The 24,219-nt window shown below is 37.6% G+C and overlaps 3 protein-coding genes across 4 annotated transcripts; 2 read left to right on the top strand and 1 right to left on the bottom strand.

The window, feature by feature from the left end:
• The first annotated feature begins 3,897 nt into the window (after positions 1-3,897).
• fgf19 (fibroblast growth factor 19) lies at positions 3,898-6,576 on the top strand. Its single transcript, XM_065261576.2, has 3 exons — positions 3,898-4,190; positions 4,683-4,786; positions 5,834-6,576. The coding sequence occupies exons 1-3, from the start codon at positions 3,989-3,991 to the stop codon at positions 6,152-6,154; spliced, it is 627 nt and encodes a 208-aa protein (XP_065117648.1). The 5' UTR covers positions 3,898-3,988; the 3' UTR covers positions 6,155-6,576.
• An 816-nt stretch (positions 6,577-7,392) lies between these two features.
• On the top strand, positions 7,393-11,183 carry lto1 (LTO1 maturation factor of ABCE1). Of its 2 annotated transcripts, none has more exons than XM_065261577.2 (5): positions 7,393-7,786; positions 7,914-8,019; positions 9,676-9,764; positions 9,849-9,966; positions 10,071-11,183. In XM_065261577.2, the coding sequence occupies exons 1-5, from the start codon at positions 7,728-7,730 to the stop codon at positions 10,140-10,142; spliced, it is 444 nt and encodes a 147-aa protein (XP_065117649.1). In that variant the 5' UTR covers positions 7,393-7,727; the 3' UTR covers positions 10,143-11,183. The 2 variants fall into 2 exon arrangements, with proteins under 2 accessions (XP_065117649.1, XP_065117650.1); XM_065261578.2 differs by having other exon boundaries at positions 9,694-9,764; positions 10,071-11,181.
• A 4,585-nt stretch (positions 11,184-15,768) lies between these two features.
• On the bottom strand, positions 15,769-23,163 carry ccnd1 (cyclin D1). The gene is made up of 5 exons (XM_065261573.2): positions 22,752-23,163; positions 21,206-21,421; positions 20,691-20,850; positions 18,975-19,123; positions 15,769-18,896 (listed from the first exon to the last, which is right to left on the bottom strand). The coding sequence occupies exons 1-5, from the start codon at positions 22,947-22,949 to the stop codon at positions 18,744-18,746; spliced, it is 876 nt and encodes a 291-aa protein (XP_065117645.1). The 5' UTR covers positions 22,950-23,163; the 3' UTR covers positions 15,769-18,743.
• Positions 23,164-24,219: the final 1,056 nt, after the last annotated feature.

Genomic DNA, 24,219 nt, shown 5'->3' with positions numbered 1-24,219 from the left:
TAATGATTTTTGGCTAATATGGCGATAATTTTGACCCATGCAATCCATTGTTGGCTATTGCTACAAAAATACCTATGCTACATATGCAGGGTTTCCCGCAGCACTTTTCAGTTCGGGTGGCCCACCTAAGCTGGGATACCCTACCACCTTAACTAGGTCGTCCAAAAAAAATTCCACCAAACGCAACATGGCCGAAATGAGAGAAAGACCCGTCACTGTCTGGAGGATAACTAGCCTGTTGATAAAACATTTAATTCATTACTAATCTAGTATGTGTTCATTTTCTGTCATAGTTTCTTCAAAATTGAGTTTTATTTGAGTGTTTTAAATAAAATAATTTCATCATGACGCGTACGCCCCGCCCTTTGGATTGCCATGCCCCCAGCCTGCCCACTGCACAACCCTACCACCTTAACTAACAAATTTTCTGCGGGAAACCCTGATATGACTGGTTTTGTTTGAATCCTGGTTTGGGTTTGGTCCACCAGAAAAAGAAAACTATTTGGCTGAGATCTGGCTTTGTAGTTTGGAGAGAGTTTTGGTTGGCCAAATAATTGTTTTTGTCATGAAGGCATGTAAAAAGTTTTAAATATTTATTCATAACCATATTTAATATGCCTTTAACACCACTAGGCTATATGACTTAACTAAAACTCACTAAAATATTGGTTTATTTTATAGGCTACCCAGTGTGTGGTCAAAAAGGGACGAACCCAGCCCTAGGGTTAAAGGGGCCATGGCACAAAACTTTTTTATGATGTCAAATAAATCTTTGGTGTCCCCAGAGTACATATGTGAAGTTTTAGCTCAAAATACCATCTAAATAATTGATTATATTAAAATTGCCACTTTGTAGGTGTGTGCAAAAATGTGCCGTTTTGGGTGTGTCCTTTAAAATGCAAATGAGCTGATAAAATTCAAACACTGATCACAATGACGGTGGTTTGTTGCAATTAAAACTCAATTGTGCTTTTTTCTGTTCTAAATGGCAGTGCTGTGGTTGGATAGTGCAGATTAAGGGGTGGTATTTTTATTATGACATCACAAGGGGAGCCAAATTTCAACTACCTATTTTTTCATGTGCTTGTAGAGAATGGTTTACCAAAACTAAGTTACTGGGTTGATCTTTTTCACATTAGGTTGATAGAAGCACTGTGGACCCCATCATAGCACTTAAACATGAAAAAAGTCAGATTTTCATGCCATGGCCCCTTTAAATTAACCCAGAAATGTTTATAATTTGACCCAACAATAAGTTAAAACAACCCAGCATCTTCGGTTAAAACAACCCAGCAATGGCTAAATTACAACTCAACAGGTCTGGTTCATCCCTTTTTTGGCCCCACACATAACCCAGCATTATTATATTAATATATATCTTAAGTTCAGCATCTGCCATTCCTAATACATTTCCTACTCTGGAGAACTTTCTTTAACCCCCCCTCCCACCCCCAACAAGGCAGCATCATCTCATACTACAATGTGTTTGCTTTCAATACTCCAGTTGCAGTTTAATTTCAATAAATGAAGCAGCTGGAGTAAATGAAGTTAAACTGTGTACAGGGTACTGTCAATATGCATTTTCCTCTGCTGTGCGTCATACAGCATAATCGACCCAAAGGTAAACAGACACTACATGTTAATACCCTTGTTTACTTCCCACGGGATCTCCTCACGTAGCTCACACTACTCTAATGTATGTGTATGAACGTTTGTGCAAAAGAGATGCTTCTCTCCAAGGGTCACATAACATTAAACACACAACAAAAATAAATCAAATTTAGCAATTTTGAATCTGCTTAAGAATGCATTACGAAATACATCCAGGTTAAGAACTTTGATTCGTTGGGTCAGCATTAAATTACACAATCATCTTTCATTCATGACCAAATAAAGACCGTCCAATGAATGAACTGGGTTAGGTGCATGAGCTTGAGATTTCCCTCAATAGTAGCAGGGACTTTTTGAGACTGAATGAACGCATAGGTCACCATACAGACTTATGACATCACTTCCTCTTTACACTGCTGTAACAGCACAAAGGCAAGTTTTCAAAATGACACTATATGAGTAATGATAATAATGAAAAGCGTCTCTCATATGTAGGATGAGATAATGGAAATTCCCAAGAAAATAACTAAACTGCTACGAAGAAAATAAATGCATCACCACTGAAGATTTATTCATTCACCCATTCATTCATTCAAAATTGTTGTCAAGCTGTCAATAATACAGTTTAACTGTTTCGTTTAGATTTTGCTTTATAGATTTCTTATTGGTCTTCTTTTTCCTAACTTCACCCCACAATCAAAGATGCAAAGACACTTCCAGAGCTTCAGTTTATAAAAAGTTTTGCCTTCATTGCCAATGAGTATTTTTATATTAATGTAATAATTAATAATAAGTATTATTATTATTATCAATACAATGAATAATCATAATAATAATAATAAATAATAATTATTCTTACTGTTATTTATTAGTAAAATTATTCTTATTATTATCATTATCATTTTTATTTATATGTATTAGTACAATTAATAGTATTGTTGTTATTATTAATAACAATAATAATACACTAAAAAATGGCTAGGTTATTTTCTTCCAATACTTGATAAATATTGGGTTCAAAATTACCCAATGCTGAGTTGGTATTACCCAGTGGTTGGGTAACAACCCAGCATTGGGTCATTTTTTACCCAGCAGTGTGTTCTGTCCAATATTTACCACCCAAAAAAAGACATTTTAGAGTGTATATTATTGGTATTATTAATAATAATAATAATAATAATAATAATAATAAATTGTCTAATAAAATAAAAAAATAAAAAAATAATCATTAAAAAATTACCAATTAGACTATTTTCTATCTTTTTTAATGATTTGCATAATTGGCGATTAATCAAAGGTTATCTTCAAACTAGTTAGATCATCAAGGTTAGCCTTAAGATTTAGTCCAGCTCGTTCATGAAACATCTGTGCAGTTATAATCATTCCTAAAATAATGCCAGTTTACTTTTAGTCAGACCACGAGCGCCATCTTCTGATTAGAATTAGGATCGTCATATCTCCTCTAAATGTTCGATATATTGTCAAAAATCTTTTATAGACACGCTTATAATTAAGAGCAAAAACAACAAACTACTAAATCAGTAACTTTATTATAATTACAGAGTGACTCTTAAATTTACACCGCAACAGACAGCACATTTTCATGAATGGGAGTATTTACTTAAAATTACTCTTTAACCTCTATGTAAATGCTGTGACTATCATTTGGGTTCACAAAACGGGCACTCTGCGTAAAAAGTATAAACACAGAGTGTTTTAGTGCGCTTACATGACAGTTTCGCAGGGAAAACGTTTTTTTTTTAAGAAAAACTACACAACAAATTATAAAGCAAATTAATTCATTACTAAATTATAATTTGATGCACGTCAATTTTGCGCAAAATGTAAAACTTTAATAAGTTTAATAAAATAATTTAGGCTGTTTTAAACTGTTAAAGTGCAACAAACTTTATTTTATAAGGCATAATATTTTATCAAGCTTGATTCGTAAAAACAATAGCCTACCCAAATATAATGCGCATTAAGATTCACACCTCGAGGCTTGAAATGCGTTTTAATGCACGCTTATGTGCAAACGCGATTGTTTTTAATCGATGTATCTTAACACATTTTTTAAGTACAGATGGCATTATAATATATGTTTCATAATAAAATAGCATCCAAATAATTTGCTCTAATTTATTTCGTTTTTATCTTTTTTTTTTGGATGTCCTGTGGGTGTGTTATGATCCTCTTCCTAGAACTGCCAAAGAGGAAAAGGGTTATCGATTATTCTGATAAGAGAAGCTTTTAAAGGCCATTGGAGGAGCTTTATACGTCGAGAGAGAAAGAGAGAGAGAAACAAACTGGATCGCAGTGTGCGCAGGCGTAATATATATCAGCACGAGGCACGAGATTAGTTCATCATTACTGAATAATGCTGCACTTACTCTTAATCGCAGTTTGGGCATGTCTCATCGGTGTCAAGAGCTTCCCGCTGCCCGACTCTGGTCCACATTTGGCAAATGACTGGGGACAACCTGTCCGACACCGACATCTGTACGCGGCAAGACGCGGTTTACATCTGCAAATACACACAGATGGGAAAATAACTGGATCACACGTGCAAACTCTTCACAGTAAGTAATAACAGATTAGAACAGTTTATAGCATTATATTTACTTCTTTTCACTGCTGTATTTCTAAGCAACTTATCCCATTTTTTGCTCTTTGCATTTTGGTTCTATCAACTGGAAATAATCAGGTTGCAAGTGTCCTTAAATGAAGTCTTTGAGTTTGCGCATTTTGATGTAAAGTGCAGGCTCCGAAATGTACATAAATGCATGGAAATTAAAATCAAAATTGTGCTTTTGAGTCACTTAAGGCCGCGCAATTGCGCATTTTATTTTTAATTCTAAACTAAAAAAAAAAAACCTATATAGCACCACTTATGGTTTAACATCGCACAATATGGTTCTACACACAGTCACTACAGGTGATGTTTAGCTGTTTAGCACTAAAACTGCAAATGAACCACTTTTAGTGCTATTTAGCACCATTTATTAGGGTGTATAAAATCCCAATGCATCTCTCTTTTGCATATATTTATTATATTATGTGTTTCATTGAAGGTTTGCTTGAGATTTGGCCGGTGGATACGGGTTTTGTTGCCATCAAAGGGGTTGCAAGCTCCAGATTTCTCTGTATGGAGAGGCATGGAAAATTGTATGGATCGGTAGGTTTCACTTTTAAACTTTAACAAAATTGTTGCTTAGCATTGTTGAAAAGCAGATGAGCAGTAAATACATGTGGTGAAACAGTAGACAGATCTTTTTTTTTTATTTATGTTTAGGAGCAGATCTTTACCTGGTTTAAGTTTAAAGTAATTACACCTGGACATAGTTGTTTAATCAGCATTATTTATGACACCTAAAGGGCTTAGAGTTGTATCATACTAGTAAAATAATCCTAAACTAATGCTGTTTACAACCATTTGTATATCATAGTATTACATTTCTAATAATACCTAACTGATAATTGATATCCATGTGTGGATTAAGCTCAAAGATCAACTTCAAGATTTGAATGACAAAGACAACAAAGTTTTTGATGTATTCAAACAGTTAACTTTCTAAAATGTAAACTTTAATAATCGAATTGTAATAAATGTAAATAGTTTTATTCCTAAAAAAAGTGTCACCAATCATAATAGAAGTGCACATGTTCGTCAGAGATAACCTTGTAAAGGTAGGGTCACCTACTGATGTCCTTTATGACTGGGAACGAGTAGACGAGCTGATTTCGTCACGGACATCTGCTTTTATTGACATTATACTCTGGTCACGAGTTCATTCCTCCCAGCCCATGTTATAGCCAAAGTCATTATTTAATGGCAAGACCAATGATGGGTTATATTAGTTTAATCACATATGTGCACATAAATACTTCACTGTTGTATACCGAACTGAAACTTTTTCAACAGGAGGAAAGCTAAATCAAATTTAGGTGCACAAATTGCAAAAAAACAAAAAAATGAAAATGCAACTTTGTGTAAAAAAATTCTCACAAAGCATGCAGATTTGACTGGTGTCATAGCAGTGACCTTTGGCCGTGTCGGGGTATGTTTGCATAGTTAAAACCTCATCAAAAGAAACTGCAATAACAACCTTGCCCCATATGTGGTTTGCAAACAGCTATCAAGGAAACACGGCAGGACAGGTGCACCTGGGTGATGTGGTCACGGTGTCCACGTTTTCATGCTTTTGCATTTCTTCTCTAATAGCACATCTACACGCAAGAGGATTGCTCCTTTATAGAAAGGGTTCTGCCAGACGGCTACAACATCTACATCTCGAGCAAACATGGAGCCCTGGTGAATTTGGGTGGTGGAAAAAACAACAAAGATGGGACTTCTCTATCCCAGTTCCTTCCCATGCTGAACACACTACCGCAGGAACCTACCTCCGACCATCAATCAGGAGAACAGCGCTCTCCCATTGACCCTGAACACGACCTTCAGTTAGGTCTTCAGATCGACAGTATGGACCCTTTTGGAAAGATGTCTCAAATAGTGATCCAAAGTCCCAGTTTTAACAAAAGATGAGCAGTCAACCATCATTTGTGGATGTTCTGAGGAAGCGACCCGGAGCTGAAGGTCCGGGTTCTCGTGCAGAAACAAAGGACTGTGTGAGATAAGTCCGGAGCACAGGGAAAGACTTTCAAAAGGACCTGCGATGGTCAATTCCACACACAGTGACGGAGAACATGCAGAGGTGCTATGGACTGCACACAAAAACAAATCACTCCAATTCTTGAGACTCTCAGTCTTAGTGGTGCATTAACCATTAATTTGGGTTTATTTATTTATTTTTCACTGTCTCTGTAATGGCCCTTCTCTCTGTATAGTGTAACTTTAACACTGTACAATTTACTGTGCCCTAATATATGCTTTCTATGTCATTAATGAAATATCCAGTTATTGTTTTTCTTCTACTGTATATAGGTATGGTTTTAATTGACCCACTGTTGTCCATAAGCACTAACAAGAGGAAATACTACAATAAAAATGGCACCATATTATTTTTCTTAGTGGCACTGGCTAAAAAAAAATTAAGTAAATGTATGCCTTTGTCACTGAGGAGACACTAAAGACAGAATCTTACAGTAATAACTGTACATAAAAAATTCACAATATTTTGCAAATATTTTAAGATTTTTATTTTATATATTTATAAATTCTTTAAAAAAATAGTACAGCAGATGCAATCGTCGTATATTTTATTAATAGCCTACTACAATTATATTATGTTCAATCGTTCCACACCGGGACTGGAACTTTTTTTGTAACACTGTGGCTCCCTCTACTGGTGCATTATTTTATTGCATCCGGTTAAATTAAACGTATTAAGATGAGAAGCGCTCAACTAAAACCAAGTAAATCTCTCGTAGTAAGTACACTATATGGACAAAAGATTTAAGACCCCTACTTCTAATGAACATGCTTGACTATTTTTGTAATATCAGTATAAATCTTAAAGGTAGTTCACCCAAAAATGAAAATTCTGTCATAATTTTCTCATCCTCATGTTGTTCTAAATCTGTATGAATTTATTTTTTCTGGTGAACACAAAAGAAGATATTTTGATGAATAATGGATAGCACACAAACTATAACAAAACTACAATTACATTTTTTCAAATTTTGATTGACACTTGATTGGTTTTAGAAAAGGTATTGCCATGTTTTAAGATAAGAACGGCAAGATTATATTTTTGTAGGTATTTTTAAATATTTGTCTTCTATTTATGTGCGGTTTTTGTATTGTCTTGTAAGATAACTTGGAGCACACGTTTAAAGACTTGTAAGCGTTTTCAACCTGTAAATAAAGGTTGAATCAAGTAAACTTAAGCTGTGTAAATGATGATTAAATAGCACTGACTAGAGCTTTTAAAATTATAAAGAAACCCTTGAAAAACAAAAAGGTTTTCGTTACTGTTGTCTGCTAAAATCTGTACTAATTCTATATTCAGTGTAGTCAATATTAATTCCAGCAGACGGCGGTGTAGTTCACAAACATCAACGACGCAATCAGCACAAACGCAATGAAGAAGAAATATCCCGGAAGTAACCGCTAAAAAGTCTTTGGGATCGAAATATAATTGATTTATGTAAAAAAAATGGCTTTTATGTCTAATAATGATGATTTGTTTGACTCTATTACCATGGCGGATGACAGGTAAATGCATCGCTGTTTTAAAATAAATTGTTTTAATCTGTCTGAATGTGTTTTCCTCAGTGAACCTTTTTTATACTGACACATTTTCCACATTTTAGACTTATTGATTCTATTTTGTCTTATTTAGATTTCATGTTCAGGGTTATCAAGAAGGATTTGAAGAGGGGTTTCGACAGGGGACCATCGAGGGGAAGAACCACGGGCGTCTGCATGGTGCAAGACTCAGTGTCGAGGTAAAATATACAAACATAATGACAGAGATGTACCTTTATATAAAAAGACAGATGACAAATCCTCGACGGCACTGACAAGGATTTTCTTCGTACATTTGATACATTTTCCATAGATGTAGCTCGTGCTTACAGCGCCTACCTGCCTACACGTGTAACGTAGACTAACTGTGTTCCGTACACTTTCGGGCTTTTCCGCAAGCTTTCGTCTACTCCTCGATGTAACTTGCTCAAAATAAGCATGTTTGTGTGCGCATTCTCTGGGGGAAGGCCTATTGTATGATTTACACTTTGATTGATGTCTTTTGGACCAATAGTTTTTGAGAAAAGTGAGAAAAAGTACCTCCTCCGCCTGTGTACGAAAGATGATTAGGGAAAACTGTGTTCCGTACATGCTAACAATGATGTTCCGTACAGAGCGCAAAACTTGATTTCAGCTACGAAAATGGACATTAAAGATGAAATAATGTTTTATTTTACTTGATTGTGATGTTTTTTAATTTGTTAAAGCATGATGAAAGTTAAGTTAAACATAATCACTGCATACAAGATGGTACTGACAGACGTGCTATCCGACTGGCTCTATGCAGTCATCGGACGCAACCGACTTTAAACATTAAATACTCCAATTTCAAATATTTTTTTCAACAAAAGGTAATATATTTAACAGTTTGTGATAAAAAATCATTCATTTTATAAAGACGTAAATAAAGTGTGAAGCATAAATTAAACTGAAATCCACATTTTTGCTGCCCCACTTGTCTCCCCCTGAAGCTGCAGTCTGTTAGCATAAGCCTGCCCACCGGCCGTTTTCAAACACAAGAGGCGCACACCGCAGATTTACTGAATAATCACTGAAACAGTTTGCATGAGGTTCTCTTTCCTGGTCGTGGATGAAAGATGGGGAAATGAGGATGACACAGATATGACTTTTGTGTGTGATCTCAAATTATTTATTGAGTTATTGGCAGTTAAATGTCATCTGTACGGAACATCGTTGTGTACGGAATACAGTTAGTCTACGTACACGTGTAGTAGTCTGGAAAACACGCGACAGGTTTATGAGTTCCGGTGTCTGGTTTGCAAAAAAATCTAGTTTAATAAAACGCAATAAAAAGTATGCAAAATCCTAATTTCTGACATATATTAAAAAGTATTTTAAAAGGATAAGCAAAAAACTGTTTAGATATAAATTTAAGATTACATCTTAAATCCTCACTAAAAATGAAATATAATTCTTGAGAAAGCAAGGACTTATTTATTATACAGTATGTGTACAGAAAATGGCACAGTTTTTATTTTTTTTTATGCAATTTTATTGTATGCAATTATAATTAAATAAAAGTCTTCATCCTAGGACTGCATAACGCTTAATCACAACTAATCGTTTGCAGAATAAAAGTTTTTGTTTATGTCATATATGTGTGTATACTTTGTATAATAATTATGTATAAATAAATACACACACATGCATGTATTATTTTAAGAAAAAAATATTTATAGATATATATTAATATAAATTATATATAAATATTAAAATGTATATACACATGTAAATATTTCTTAAATATGTGTATTTATTTATGTATAACGATTTTACACAGTACACACACATATATGATATAAACAAAAACTTTTATTCTGCAAACGATTATGCAGCCCTGCTGTTTTTTCCAGGTTTCTTTTTATCATGGATTTGCAGTCGCTTGGAAATGTCTCCTACAAAACAGTAGTGACATTAAAGCAAGGTATGTTATTTAAGGCCTTACAGCATGACTCTTAACCAAATTGTGCCACCCATAGTTAACCTTTGGGTACCTTACGTCCCCTAGGAAGAGACTGAAAGCTGTGGAATCATTGGTTGGAGTGATTGAGAAATATTCATATGAAGACCCACAGTATGAGAAACATCAAGAGGACATGGAAAGAGTCCGTGCCAAGTTTCGGCAGGTAATCTCCCGATCTCTTATTGTATGTAGCCATTTCAAGTAGTTTTACTTCGCATTTATTAGCCAATTCAGGAACATAAAATAACATAACATGTCTTGCCGCAGGTGTGCTCTGTACTGAATGTGTCAACAGACTTCAAAGAATATGTTAATGGATCAACGGACATGTCCTTCTGAGACTCCAAGGGCTTTTGTGCATCCGTGGAAGAAACTCAGAACACATCTCTGAGATCTCTTGAGTACATGAGATCATCTGCTGGCAGCCAGCATCGAGGAGTGCTGATGTGCAGAGAGTATAAGTGGACAGATGTGTCACTCTTAAGAGTTTTGGGGCGGTTTATTTAACCTGAATGGCATTTTTGGAGTTTAAGAATGGTGTGTTAGGGTTTTTCCTGTGAAAATGCCAAAAAAAAAAATTCAGGTATGTTAAACAATTTCCCAGTATTATACAGAAAGAAAGTCACTTTTTATATGAATGTTCCAACCAAATAATTAAGATGGCTTAGCATTTTCAGACATTTTTTTTTTTAAAGATTTTTTTATCTGCACAGTCCTGTATGTTCTGCATTGTTCTGTACAAGAGTATTGTCAGCGCCATCTTGTGGTAAAATCAGAGAATGCTAGTAATTAAATGACGCCGCCTGCTGGCGCGCAGCAAGTACTGCAGTTTTAGTTTGATCTGTGTGGATCTCAAAGATGTTTAATTAAGAAACGAAGTAAATATAAATACACGATTATTTTTATAAGTTTAGATAAAGATGAGCAATTGTGATTTTTTGATTTTTAAGATGATTTGTTTTTATAAAACATTTTTAATAAAATGATTATAATTTTCTGCATTCTATATACACGTGTATCTCTTGTATCCATATACACTACACATAACCTATATTTTCTCCATACAATGTATTACTCAAAACTGAAATACACTAGTCAACATTTAAAGTGGATCAAAAAAGTTGTCTTAAGACAAAAATGGGTATTGTTTAAAACATTTAGACAACTTTTATGAAAGATTTTGATTCACTTTAAATGTTGACTAGTGTATATCAATGAATATGATCTGTAATCTGCACAATAAAAATACATTCTGTATAGTTTGTGTATTCATATCATGCATATTTATATAATCTTCACATTATGTATATTCACATAGCAATAATATGTATATCTATTTATTCTTGTTTATCTGTACATATCTATTATTTGCAGAAGTGCATTTTGTTGCCTTGTTTAATAACAATAAAGTTAAATTTAATTCGTGAATTTGCATTGCATGTAAATTATTACCACCACTCCTCCCTTTGTTAATTTTTTTTTAACATTTTATTACGATTGCCTCTTCTGTACAGTAACCTCTTTTTTTAAGAACCTTCCAGCTGCCTTTTTCTTTTATTCTGTAAATTTAGAAATAATGTACATCTACAGGTGCATATTTGGCACCCTTTGTTAAATTTGTCAAACTTCTTTCCCTCCCACTGACTATTACTAAAATGTTTATATTGTACTGTTAGTGACCATTATTGAGTATGATTTTCTATTATAAATACACACCTGCTGTTTGCAGCTGCCCCAGTTATACCTTTTGTTATTTTGGGGTAACCAGCCCCAAATTCCTCGATGCTGTTTCACGGGTGGTCAGTGATCTGCTGACAGATGATGCTCCTCCCCTCTCCTGGGCCCAGAATGGGGACAGTTGCTGTGGTCGTAACAATGCTGCAGTGGGGCCCGAACGAGAGACCGGGGGCTGTGCGATGGGCTTTAGTTTTGTTGGGAGTCCGAGGTGCAGATCAGAATTCAAGCAGACAAGAGTTGGCAGGATATTAGAGGATGGTTTGGAGATGGCAGCTGGTCTACGCCGTGGGCAGCAGCAGGTAAACACTAGGCCTGCTGGCGGCACCTTTAGAGGCTTGACAGATAAAACCTCTCACTTCCCTGAAGGCCTTCAGTCAGACAGTGCAGAGTCCTGCTGCTTCATCACTCATTTTGTCATGAAATATTATTTCTGTTAAAGGTTAGAGGGATACGTCTCCATATCCATCAACAAGTATGATGATACATGATGATAAAGATGATGGCTGTATGTGACTCTAAACCTAGATGGTAGCCCATTTATGATGCACTTCAGGTATCCAATAGAGAAACCACAGGAAAATACTTTAAAAGTGTAAAAAGTCATTTGATATTTTGATTTTTAATTTAACAACATAAATAAAACAGCTTATACATCAGTCTGTCACATAATAGAAGTAATATCATCTACTATGATTTAATGTTAAGATGATTGCGCAATTCAGTATTGAATTAAAAACAGAACAATGCCCGGTTTTGCAGTCAGGTGCTCTATTATTCTCATAGTCTATAAATGATACATCATCTTTCTCAGATATTGAGCATCTGCGAGTGAGTAAGCGAGCGAGAGAGAGAGAAAGAGAGAGAAAGACTAATTCCACATGCAGAACAGAAGAACATGAACTTAGGGGGGTGTAAGACAGAGGGCCGGGTCTGTGAAAGAGAGTTAGAGGAGCCGTGTTTCTTTGGTTTCCTTTCACTCGTGGAACAGAGCGCATGGGGCCAGCGAGAGGGGAGGGGACGAGAAAATGAAGCAGGACGCTGGAAGGTTTCAGAAAATGTTCAGGAATTTCAGGAGCAGGTGGCGAGTGGTGACATGAAAGAGGAACGTGACAAATGTAACCGACGGGCACTCGAAAAAAGGGCCCGAGTTGAATGGTGGCATAGTATCTCCCTTTTTTTGCCCCAGTGCCTCATACCCCCCCAAATCTTTCCATTACACTCACACACAAGCTGCAATCTCAGCATTGAGTCGCTCGCTTCCTCGCATGGTTCATGATGTGGATGATAAATGCGCAATTCCTATTCACTGCACAGACAAGAAAGCATCAGCCACTTCAGTCAGATGCATGGGGAGGGGGGGCGACATGTGGTGGTGAGGGAGGCTTTTACGGTTTTGGTGAACAGTCACATACGGTACACATACTGTAATATTACGTTTTGGTTCTAATGATTATGTGAAATGCTGTTCAGAGGTGACCATTCATTTCTTAAAAAAAATATCCCAATTCACAGAGATCCTATTTCATAAAGAAGACAACATGGTTTGAGTTAAGGAGAGCAATGTTGCTTCTTACTTTGAAACCGCAAACACCAAGACGGCAAAAGCCAAAGACACAATATTATCTCAAACCTCAGTCAGTAGCAAAGGTGTGCGAAATAGTCCGAGTTCCTTCGACCTTGCAGTCTCAACGCAATACCTGGTGATCTGTCTGTAAAGCAGAACATCAAAGACCCTCTGTTGTGAAGACAGATCATATGCTGACAATGAATGAAAGAAGACGTTCACCCTCCTGATCCAAGAGACTACATCGGGTTTATTTGCTCATCCAATCAATCTTTTCCAACTTCTGCTGTTCACTTTCACTTCTGCTGCGTCTGAATGTCAATTTGGTTTTTTTGGTGGATTGTGACTCTAAACACCCTAACAAACTGATCATACATATGACATTTTAAGCCTTGCCTTTTTTTACATAAACTATACAACATTGTATAAACGCAGAATATAAATACATTTGAATTAAATACTGTCAGAAAAAAAAGTAAATAGCTTTCATTTGGGCAGTAGCCATTAAAAGAGTTCTACATTTGGTACCATTATGCACATCTGAGGTACTAATATGAACTCTTTGGTACCAGTACGTACCTCTGAGGTACTTACTATATGAAGTCTTTGGTACTGGTAAGCACATCTGAGCTAATAATAATCACTCTTTGGTACGGGTGTGTACCTCTGAGGAATGAATATGAACTCTTTGGTACCTGAACTGTACGCACATCTGAGGTTCTAATATGCACTCTTTGGTACCTGTTCTGTGCGCACATCTAAGGTACTAATATGAACTCTTTGGTACTGTAAGCACATCTGAGATAATCATATGCACTTTTTGGTACCTGTTCTGTGCGCACATCTAAGGTACTAATATGAACTCTGTGGTACCAGTACGTACCTCTGAGGTACTTACTATATGAACTCTTTGGTACTGGTAAGCACATCTGAGCTAATAATAATCACTCTTTGGTACGGGTGTGTACCTCTGAGGAATGAATATGAACTCTTTGGTACCTGAACTGTACGCACATCTGAGGTACTAATATGAACTCTTTGGTACCAGTACGTACCTCTGAGGTACTTACTATATGAAGTCTTTGGTACTGGTAAGCACATCTGAGCTAATAATAATCACTCTTTGGTACGGGTGTGTACCTCTGAGGAATGAATATGAACTCTTTGGTACCTGAACTGTACGCACATCTGAGGTTCTAATATGCACTCTTTGGTACCTGTTCTGTGCGCACATCTAAGGTACTAATATGAACTCTTTGGTACTGTAAGCACATCTGAGATAATCATATGCACTTTTTGGTACCTGTTCTGTGCGCACATCTAAGGTACTAATATGAACTCTGTGGTACCAGTACGTACCTCTGAGGTACTTACTATATGAACTCTTTGGTACTGGTAAGCACATCTGAGCTAATAATAATCACTCTTTGGTACGGGTGTGTACCTCTGAGGAATGAATATGAACTCTTTGGTACCTGAACTGTACGCACATCTGAGGTACTAATATGAACTCTTTGGTACCAGTACGTACCTCTGAGGTACTTACTATATGAACTCTTTGGTACTGGTACGCACATCTAAGGTAATAATATGCACTCTTTGGTACGGGTGTGCACCTCTGAGGTACTAATATGCACTCTTTGGTACCTGTACTGTATGCACATCTAAGATACTAATATGAACTCTTTGGTACCTGTACGTACGCACATCTGAGGTACTAATATGAACTCTTTGGTACCTGTACGCACATCTGAGCTACTAATATGAACTCTTTGGTTCCAGTACGTACCTCTGAGGTACTTACTATATGAACTCTTTGGTACTGTAAGCACATCTGAGGTAATAATATGCACTCTTTGGTACGGGTATATACCTCTGAGGTACTTACTATATAAACTCTTTGGTACCGGTATGCACCTCTGAGGTACTAATATGAACTCTTTGGTACTGGTACACACATCTGATGTACTAAAATAAACTCTTTGATACTAGTACACACATCTAAGGTATTAATATGAACTCTTTGGTACCAGTACGCACATCTGAAGGATGAATATGCACTCTTTGGTACCAGTACGCACATCTGAGGTATTAAAATGAACTCTTTGGTACCAGTACGCACATCTAAGGTACTAATATGAACTCGTTGGTCCTGGAATGTACCTCTGAGGTACTAATATGAACTTATTGGTACCTGTATGCACATCTAAAGGAATTATTATGAACTCTTTGGTACCAGTACATACCATTGGGGTACTAATATGAACTCATTGGTACCTGTACGCATATCTAAGGTATTAATATGAACTCTTTGGTACCTGTACGCACATCTGAGGTACCAATATGAACTTGTCGGTACCAATACGTACCTCTGAGGTACTAAAATGAACCCTTTGGTACCAGTACGCACATCTGAGGTACGAATATAAACTCTTTAGGTGCAAAGATGTACTTTCAAAAGAGTACTGCCACAGGTGACAACTATGGACCATTTATTGACCAATTTTTTGATGTTTAAATAAATGTATAAATAATTTGAAAATGGTTTTGATGTTCTCTGTACATAAACCATAACACAAACATTCTTCGTTTCAGAAAAGTGCTTGGACAAACTTTTATATGCAGTAGACAAAAGACACAAACCAGGCGAGACAACTGAACTGGTTTTGACATTTTATTCTAGTTAACCTCATGGCTAAGATGGGTCAGCAAGGAAAGATTGTGCATTTCAAACCAGTGACCATTTTGTGAAATAAAAACAAAAAAAATCAAACAATGACATAGTATTTCAGGATCAACAGCACATTTTGGTTTGATCCGTGGGAATGAAGACCATATCAAACAAACAGACTCTACGGGTTTGTTTACAACAGAATTAAGACACAAGGATAAGATTTATATACTGTGGGGTTAAGCGGATGAAATCGCTTCTCTGTTCCCCCTAAACATTCAAGAGTAAAGATCCCCACACACATCATTTCTCTCGGTGTGTGTGTGTGTGTGCGTGAATCGCACCAATACGTGCTGGTTTTCATCATTCAATTTTTTTCTTGAGGTAAAAGAGATTCCTGATACTACAGAGGATAATATAATTGTTTCCCCTGGGTCCTGAATCACCTCCATCACTCCATAACTAGCTTATAGCCACAACTCTTTCAGAAAATCATTATAGTCTCAATGCAAACATATAGCAGCACCATGTTATAGACTAACATACATAAAACCAACAAACAGCCGAGTAAAGAACCCTGAAAACTGAAGATGTGGATCTTTATGTGAATGCAAAGTTGAGGGCTCATGCAAAAAAAATAAAAAAAATAATAAAAGGTCAAGGGAAGCATTAATAATGATTGTAGCTGCGTCGCATTCATTAAGACGACTCGATGCAGACATGCCAAGCCTAACATTTCTGTCTGCACTGTGTTAAATTACTACAGGACTAAACTATGGCTTTGTAAAGACACATGGCAGTCACAAACTTTTAAACAAAAGCTTCATTAACTCATTAAGATAAGCATTAGTGGGTATATATAGTCTCCTTTAATGAAACTGTGGAAGATAAAAACTCACAAGAGTCAACGTTTATGGCACCAATTCCATTCAATGTGCTTTTCTACTCGCTCGCATCAGGACCCAGTAGGATGACGATTAACATGATCGTTTGCATTTTACAACAGGACTAACAGGCGTGGTGTAGCCAAAAAAATATAATAAAATAATAAAATAGCACTACTGAAAAATCCCAGACTAAATCAATGCTAAATCACAACTGTAGTTTGAGGTATTGTGGGTATAACAGAAACATTTGTCTATTTTTTCTCATCTGCTTTTTTTGTGTGTTTTTTGTTTTGGGAATAGCATAGCGTAGAAATCACATTAACAAAAATTGATCACATAAAAAAAAAACTACCAAAGGAACCAAAGTTGTCAATAATATCAATTTTCTATGAGAAAATTAAAACCTATTACATGGCATCGTATTGACATTTTATATAAAACAAAAATAGCAGCAAAACAAGACAAGAGAAAGAAGCATGTCTTTTTTTTCATCGTTATCGTTGTTGTCGTTTTTTCCATTTGAAAAAGTTTCATTCTTGCTGGAAATCCCTCCATAGCAGCTAAATATGAGGAGTGTTTTCTCCCAGCATCTCCTCATGTTTTATTCGTTTCATACATCTTCTCAGTTTTGCCTTAACTCTTTGATGTCCAGCCATCACCCTTTTTTTTTTGCCTCCCTCTGCCGTCTATAACATCCCTCCTCATCTTCCTCCCCTTCCTTCCAGAGATCCAAACTGACTGAATCTCTGGGTTTGTGCAAAATCTACTTGAAGCCACGACTGTTGGTTTTTTAAAGTCTAGACCAGAGTACATCAGCTCAGAACAATACTTTAACTATGGTGCTTTTCTATCAAGTTAGCAACTAGCGAGTCGTAACACATACTTCAAACACGGGTACAGTCGGGCATCCACGCATACTGGCCTTACGAGGGGGACGGAAAACAATAAATAGTGATTTTACCGCTTTAATGCATCCGTGGTAGCCATTAAATTACATCGTAAAGAGCAAGATATCTGTCAATGTCCCCCTCTCACGCTTTCTCTTTCAAACCATTAACACCATAGATAAAGAGACCTGCTCCATGCTGCGGACGACACGAGTCTATTACACCGTTCCTATTGTTTTAACAACTGCGGATTTCTTTCTTTTTTCTGTTTTTTGTCAAAGTCAGCCACAAATGGCGGACTAAAAGTGCTTTTTCTTTTTTTTTTTATAAATGGAATGGTTTTAGATAATACATGAATCTAAACAAAAAGGCAGACTGCGGACTGCGCTGCGAGCAGGTAGAAGATAAGCTTATTGTGTCAAGGCAGTGATAACATTATACATTAGCGGCAGTGAAAAAGAAATGGTTTGCGTCTGGCCTTAAATCACATCCTCGGCCCACGGCGATCCACAGTCGTCCGAATCATAACAAAAATACATGCTTACAAAAATATACTAAGGTTACATAAACCATTTTGGAAGAGAAGAGAATCTTGTAAGGGAATCTGTCTAGGAATTAGAATAAAGTGACTAAACGCATAGCAAGCGGGGATATATTTACAACAACTACACTGCGGATAAAGCAGGACTCTTAGCAAGCGTAACGACGAACTATCTAAGAGAAAAAGAAATCAAACATACACATAACATCTCTTCTCTTTCAAAAATAGCTTTTGACACACTTTAAAAAATAAAATAAAAGTAGCCCACTTTTCCCATGCAGAGACAAGTTAAGGCAGGTCACAGCCAACTACCGTCGTTGTTAATTCAATTTGAAAATCCTAGATAGATAGCCTATACCATGTTTCTGTCTTTTCGTTTTTGACTCGAGGCATAAAATAAGAGAGGGGTCGAAATGGAGAAGGTTTCCATTCGATCGCCGCCCTCCGCTGGCGATCCGGGTCGGGATCGAAACGCAAGGATGCCGTTCCAGCAGTCAACAGTCAGGGCGCGCGGAGGGGCAAATTGCGATCGGTCGAGGTATTGGTCGGATGGTGGGGCGCGGGGGGTTCCCTCCTGTCCCATAAAGCTTTCGGCCAAAGCCCATACCCAACAGAAACGAAGACGAGGAGATTCATCGTGGAAAGCGATCCGTTCAGATGTTAATGTCTCTGACGTCTGTGGGTGTGCAAGAGAGGTCCACGTCCTCCTCCACCCGTTTGGTCTCTGTGGAGATGCTGTGCTGAGCTTGTCTGAGACTAGATTCCAGCAGGGACTCGATCTGTTCCTGACACGACCGCAAGCAGTCCTACGAAGGAAGTAAGAGGTTAGCACCGCAAAAAAACGCGTGTTTAACGCTTTATCATAAATGAGGTGGCGCACTTACGGGGTCGCTCCTGATGACCTGCGAGAGGAAGTGGGTGAGGTTTTGTGACGAGAGGGAACTGTCGCTGCTCTTCAGATACAACCCCTGCACCGCTGCCGCCACGCTGCCTGCCGCGATCATGGACGGAGGGCTTGCGATGAAGTTAACATCTGGAGAAAAACAAGTTGAATGTATTAGCACACATCAAATATAAGAAACAATGTAGCCAAAAACAAAACTAGTGGGTACTTCGGAAGAATGGCTGTGGGTGGGGACAGTGCTCATAATAAACCATAGCATGACTAAATTATAATGAGAGCAGGGTTGGTAGGGGACAATCCGTGACATTTGGGGCTGACACCATTCTATAAGCCTTTGGGTATTCGGGGGGAGGCAGAGAACTTTGCTGTAGGTCCCGGGCGAGCTCCAACTACCCCCTACGGTAGCTCTCTCACCCTCAAACATCTAATAAATCAAGCCTCTATACCCACACACACACACACACACACACTGAGGCGAAACATAGAGAAGTGTGCAGAAATCCTGGGGTTTTGGGGATATTAATGCCCTCCGCAACACGGTCCGCTACTTCAAAACCTTCTCGAGACTTATGGTGCTCTTCCTCAGACATTTGTCTTGAACGTGCACTTACATTGGCAATAAGAGGAGCTTATAAATCAAAGCTGCCTCTTTGCCTTATATTCGGCTTTGCCCACACATGGCGAATAAAGAGACACAACTGCCTTTCTCATAGGAAGTTGTCTACCATTGCTAGCCCACAGATGAGAGGGCAATTGTCAAGACAAATTGAGCATAAAGGCACAGGAGCCTTCACCCCAACCCATTCATTTCATTCACCAGCACCCACCCCCCCTTTCCAGGATCCGTCCAACCACACTCTCCCTGGCTCAGATCCCAGGCTACTTCTCAAAGAAATGCAGGTCATAAACATAAAAGAGGAGCGAGCTTTAGTGATACCCACCATGTTAATGGGGGGACAAAAAGAGAAAGGAATATACAAAAGTAGTTCCTTCCTGACACTATGCAGGCTTTTACACACACAGGTGATAAACCCATCGCTTTACAATAAGGTAAGAGCGATTTTCTGCCCATCGGTGAGATCTGAGCGCATGCTTTTAATCGGAGACATATAGACATCTAAGGGAAAATATCACGTTACAAAGGGCCTTTCACGAGGAAAACGTCAGCAAACGGCTTCCTCTTTTTGGTTCACATGCACGGCATGCGCAGAAACGCGGCACGAAGCAGGCAGGGCTTCTCGGGAGCCGCGGTGCAGTCATAGCAATCACCACAAAAGGAAACAGACTTCCTCTCTCATGCAGAGGCTCAAACTGGTTTACAATAACTCTGAGTGAGGAATTAGGACAAGAAAGATGACTCTTTCCATTGCAATATAGAAGTCGGTATATGAAGTGCTCGGCTCTTTGCACGCCTCTCCGTAGCGTTTGAAGAACACGGACCAAATGCACTTTGGCATATATAAAACAAAAAAGGCACAATGGCCTACAGCCATAGAGATAAACGTGCACTTTAAAAAAAAAAACGCACTTTGTCTGGCCGTATGGTTCCATAAACAACGTCCACTAAAGAAAAGGTCTTTGGAGTGGAGAAAGGGAGTGTAAGAAATACGTTTATTCTATGCCATCTGTGAAGAACCCTTTATAGCACTTTTATTTTCAAGATTGCATAAAGACACAAGAGCAGCTCGGCACATACCTGTTGCACAGAGGGCCACAAATGTCTGGGCGTGCTTGCGGAGTATCTGCTTGCTGCTGTGATGTATGGGCAACTTGGCGAGAAAGTGTTCAATGAAATCGTGTGGTGTCACGGAGGCTAAATCCCACTTCAGTTTATTTAGTGCCAGCAGTTCCATTTGCTGCGAAGGAGATAGAGAAAGGCTTATGGTTATATAGAGGACGATTTACAATAGGAGATTTTTGCACTTTATGACCGCTAGATGGAGATATAATCGAATAATTGCAGCGTGCACGCTCACGCAAGGCCTACATTCAATTAACGGGTCACATAAAACGTATAAAGTTTCTGCAATTTCTGCAAATGCATGAGAATGGGATTTGGCAACACCTTACAACATACTAAACCAGTATGGTCACAAACCTCAATGACTGTCTGTCACGTAAAATTACATTGCATTTCTTTGTGAGTCGTATATTATATATATATAAAACAAATAAAATTAGGTATGCAAGTATGCAGTATCGAATAATTACCAATAATTCGCCGGGCCGGATCGAGTTGTCCGTGTATATGCACAGCTTCTCTGCTGTTAGTGGCACAGTTTCTTTCATTTTAGAGGCCAAAAACATACAAGTGGCTCCTAGCAGCTGTAACCGGGTCTTTTTGGTGGGCTCCACCGATAAAAATCTATCCAGGTAGTTCATAGCCAATGGAAAAACCTCCTCTTCACATTTCTGCTCTTCGCAGACCTGCAGACAAAGGGAAGTACATCATACATACTGCTAGCACGTACATTTGGCCTTGTGCATGTACAAAATATGTAATAAACAAATTAATAAGAATTCAATGAACGAAATCAAATGATTTTTTTTCTTATGCTTTGATCCGATCGAGTTATCCCACGTGTTTAGCATCTGCACCGTAGCTGCACGTGCAATGCGAAGGGTTAAATTATAAACGAATTTATGCGACTGCTAAAAGAGTACTTAATTAAATACTATATAGTTATGGTAGAGTTTTGTAAAATGTATTAATATTGCACATGTTTTTTCTAGATGCTAGTGGTCGTTGCTTTCCGATGCAAAAAGGTGGCGTCCGAGCTAGGTTCAGGAAACGATTTTCTAGTTCGTCATCTTTTCAAAAAATATAAAAAAATATAGCAAAATTGTTTCGCGGTGTTTAACGCACATGTAAATGTTACAGAACATGTGCTTTATTGAATACAAGTAAAATATATCGAATACAATGATTAAAACGACGTGAAAAGAACTAAATTTGAAAGCCTTGATGTACAATAAGGAACATGCGACATTTAAGAGTGGTGGGCATTTCAAAAATTAATATAAATTATTCCCATGCATCGAATTTAATGTTAAACATCTGTAAATCCAAATGAATCCGTAAGGAATATAATCCGACCGTTTAGGACACGATCTTTGAATTTTAAAGTCGAAAAATATCTTATTTTTACACCGCCGTGCAGGAGGCATAGCAAACTGAAACAAAACTTTTAAGACACAAATATTACGTTTACGCGTAAAAAATAGATTTAAATTACACCCGTGAATTGAAAGATCCACTAATAATCGCCTTAACTCGAGTGATGTCAATAAAGTTTCCATGTTAGAATTTAGAAATATTAAAAACTTAAGCAAACGACAACAAAGATGGCGTATAATAGTCACTGGCACGAGTGAGAATGCATACGTGTACATTGGTATTAAATTGAAATAAAAACGAAATTTATTTATATTATTTTTAGTTTACTAGGAAACGAAAGACACTGCGCGAAAGGGAAAAAATAAGCGATATAAAGCGATGCGACAATAGAAAGGACAGAACATTTCACGTCTGGCATTATTACTTTCGCATTTTCACTTTTATATTTTAAATACCTTAGTAATAACAACAGTTGTGGCATATATCCGCGTGACGGTTCTGAAATAAGCGTACACGGGTAACATTTCGACATATTTACATTTATTAAACAGTTCTTTGGGTCCAAAGAGCACGAGCAGAACCATCACGCATGAGGTAAACTTGTGTAATACATAAAGACAACTATTATCCGCAACAAACCTCGAGCATCCACGTCGCGACGATTTTCCTCATTTTAGGCACAATTTCCTTCTGAACACACTTGAAATAATTGGGTGACGGAAGGTAGTTCTCCTCAGCTATGAGCATTGTCTTTAAAACTCGGTCATTCAACAGGTTGCTATCTTGGTAAGCCCTTCTAATGGTATCCACTTCGCAGCAAAACAGCTGGTGCTCCATGTCTTCGGTGTTGCGGTGACAAAGTAAGTAAACTGGATCTGGGTTCGGACACGGGTTCCGTGGATGCTGCTGAGTCCTCTAAAAACTCTCTGCAGCTCCGCTTGACAAAACTCCCCTATGACGTGACTGTTGTTAAGGGAAGATCAAAGCCGCTGCGAGCCTGTGAGAGAAGGCGAGAGGGGGAGTCTGCAAAGGGCGGAGGAAAGTCTTAAAGAACTATGGGCTCTTGAGTTTGGGGTCCTTCCTTTAGCCGTATGAAAATAGGAGGTCCTATTCCAAGTGACCAAGGAGAATCGGTAGGGGGTCTTTTTGGGGAGGGAGCAAGCTGCAGCGTTGTGGGTATCGGGGGTGGAAATACACGGCAGAGAGGGGTCTAAAGATGTGTATTGGTTAAGTATGGGTAGGGGGCGGTATAATAACCCGAATCAAGGTGCACACTGTCTCATTAAGAAACTCAGCTGCCCTTTCTTTGTAACTATAAGCCCGGTTTACAGTCATCCACGAGTGAAAGATTTTGTTAAAATCACACAAAACTACATTGCTTTTCAGTTCAATTCTGTGTACTTTTTATATAATGATCAGTGAGTTATTGAAACTGTAAAAAACAGAGCTATAAGACGTTTCTGTGTCAGTCTCATAAGACAAACATTTTATGGTAGTTGTAAAAGTTAGACGTGAGTTATCAAAGCTGTGTGCGTTACAGTCGCAAGTGCTTTAATGTTAAAACCGAATGTGTTTTTGCGTATAAATGAGATGAATTTGTAGCCTAAAGTTGGAGAAAGTTTAATATGAATGCTGAAAGTTCTTTGTCACCCCAAAAGTAGGAAGCAGAAATTAGCTCAAGCCAATGAGAGAGAAGTGCAGTTGCCAGGCAGAACTGCGGCTACGGCTTTCATCTCCCCTCGTTGAAATGTTCAGAAACTTTAACAAAGTGTATCAACCTGCACAAATCTCACGTGAAATATTTTGTGTTCTTAGTAACGAAATTTAACATCTAACGGTTTAATTAATAAGGTTATACAAATCAAATGCATAACAATAAATGCATAATCATTTTCTTTAAAAAACCTAAATAAGTATGTTATCCGATCCTTAAAATTCGCAAATAAATATTGTTAGTTCTTTTAGATAGTTTTGAATTGGAGTTTGGAAATATCATATGATCACACTTAAACTGAAAGTAATTGTTAGATTGAGGTTTGATCAAATAGGGGCGCTCTCACTTTAAAGAGCTCACTGCATCACTGCTGTCGCTTCAGGATAAATTGGA

Source organism: Paramisgurnus dabryanus, chromosome 2 (genome assembly GCF_030506205.2).
Source record: "Paramisgurnus dabryanus chromosome 2, PD_genome_1.1, whole genome shotgun sequence".
NCBI classification, from domain to species: Eukaryota; Metazoa; Chordata; class Actinopteri; order Cypriniformes; family Cobitidae; genus Paramisgurnus; species Paramisgurnus dabryanus.
Note: the sequence above shows the minus strand (reverse complement) of the source record. Positions and strands in the feature narration are given on the sequence as shown.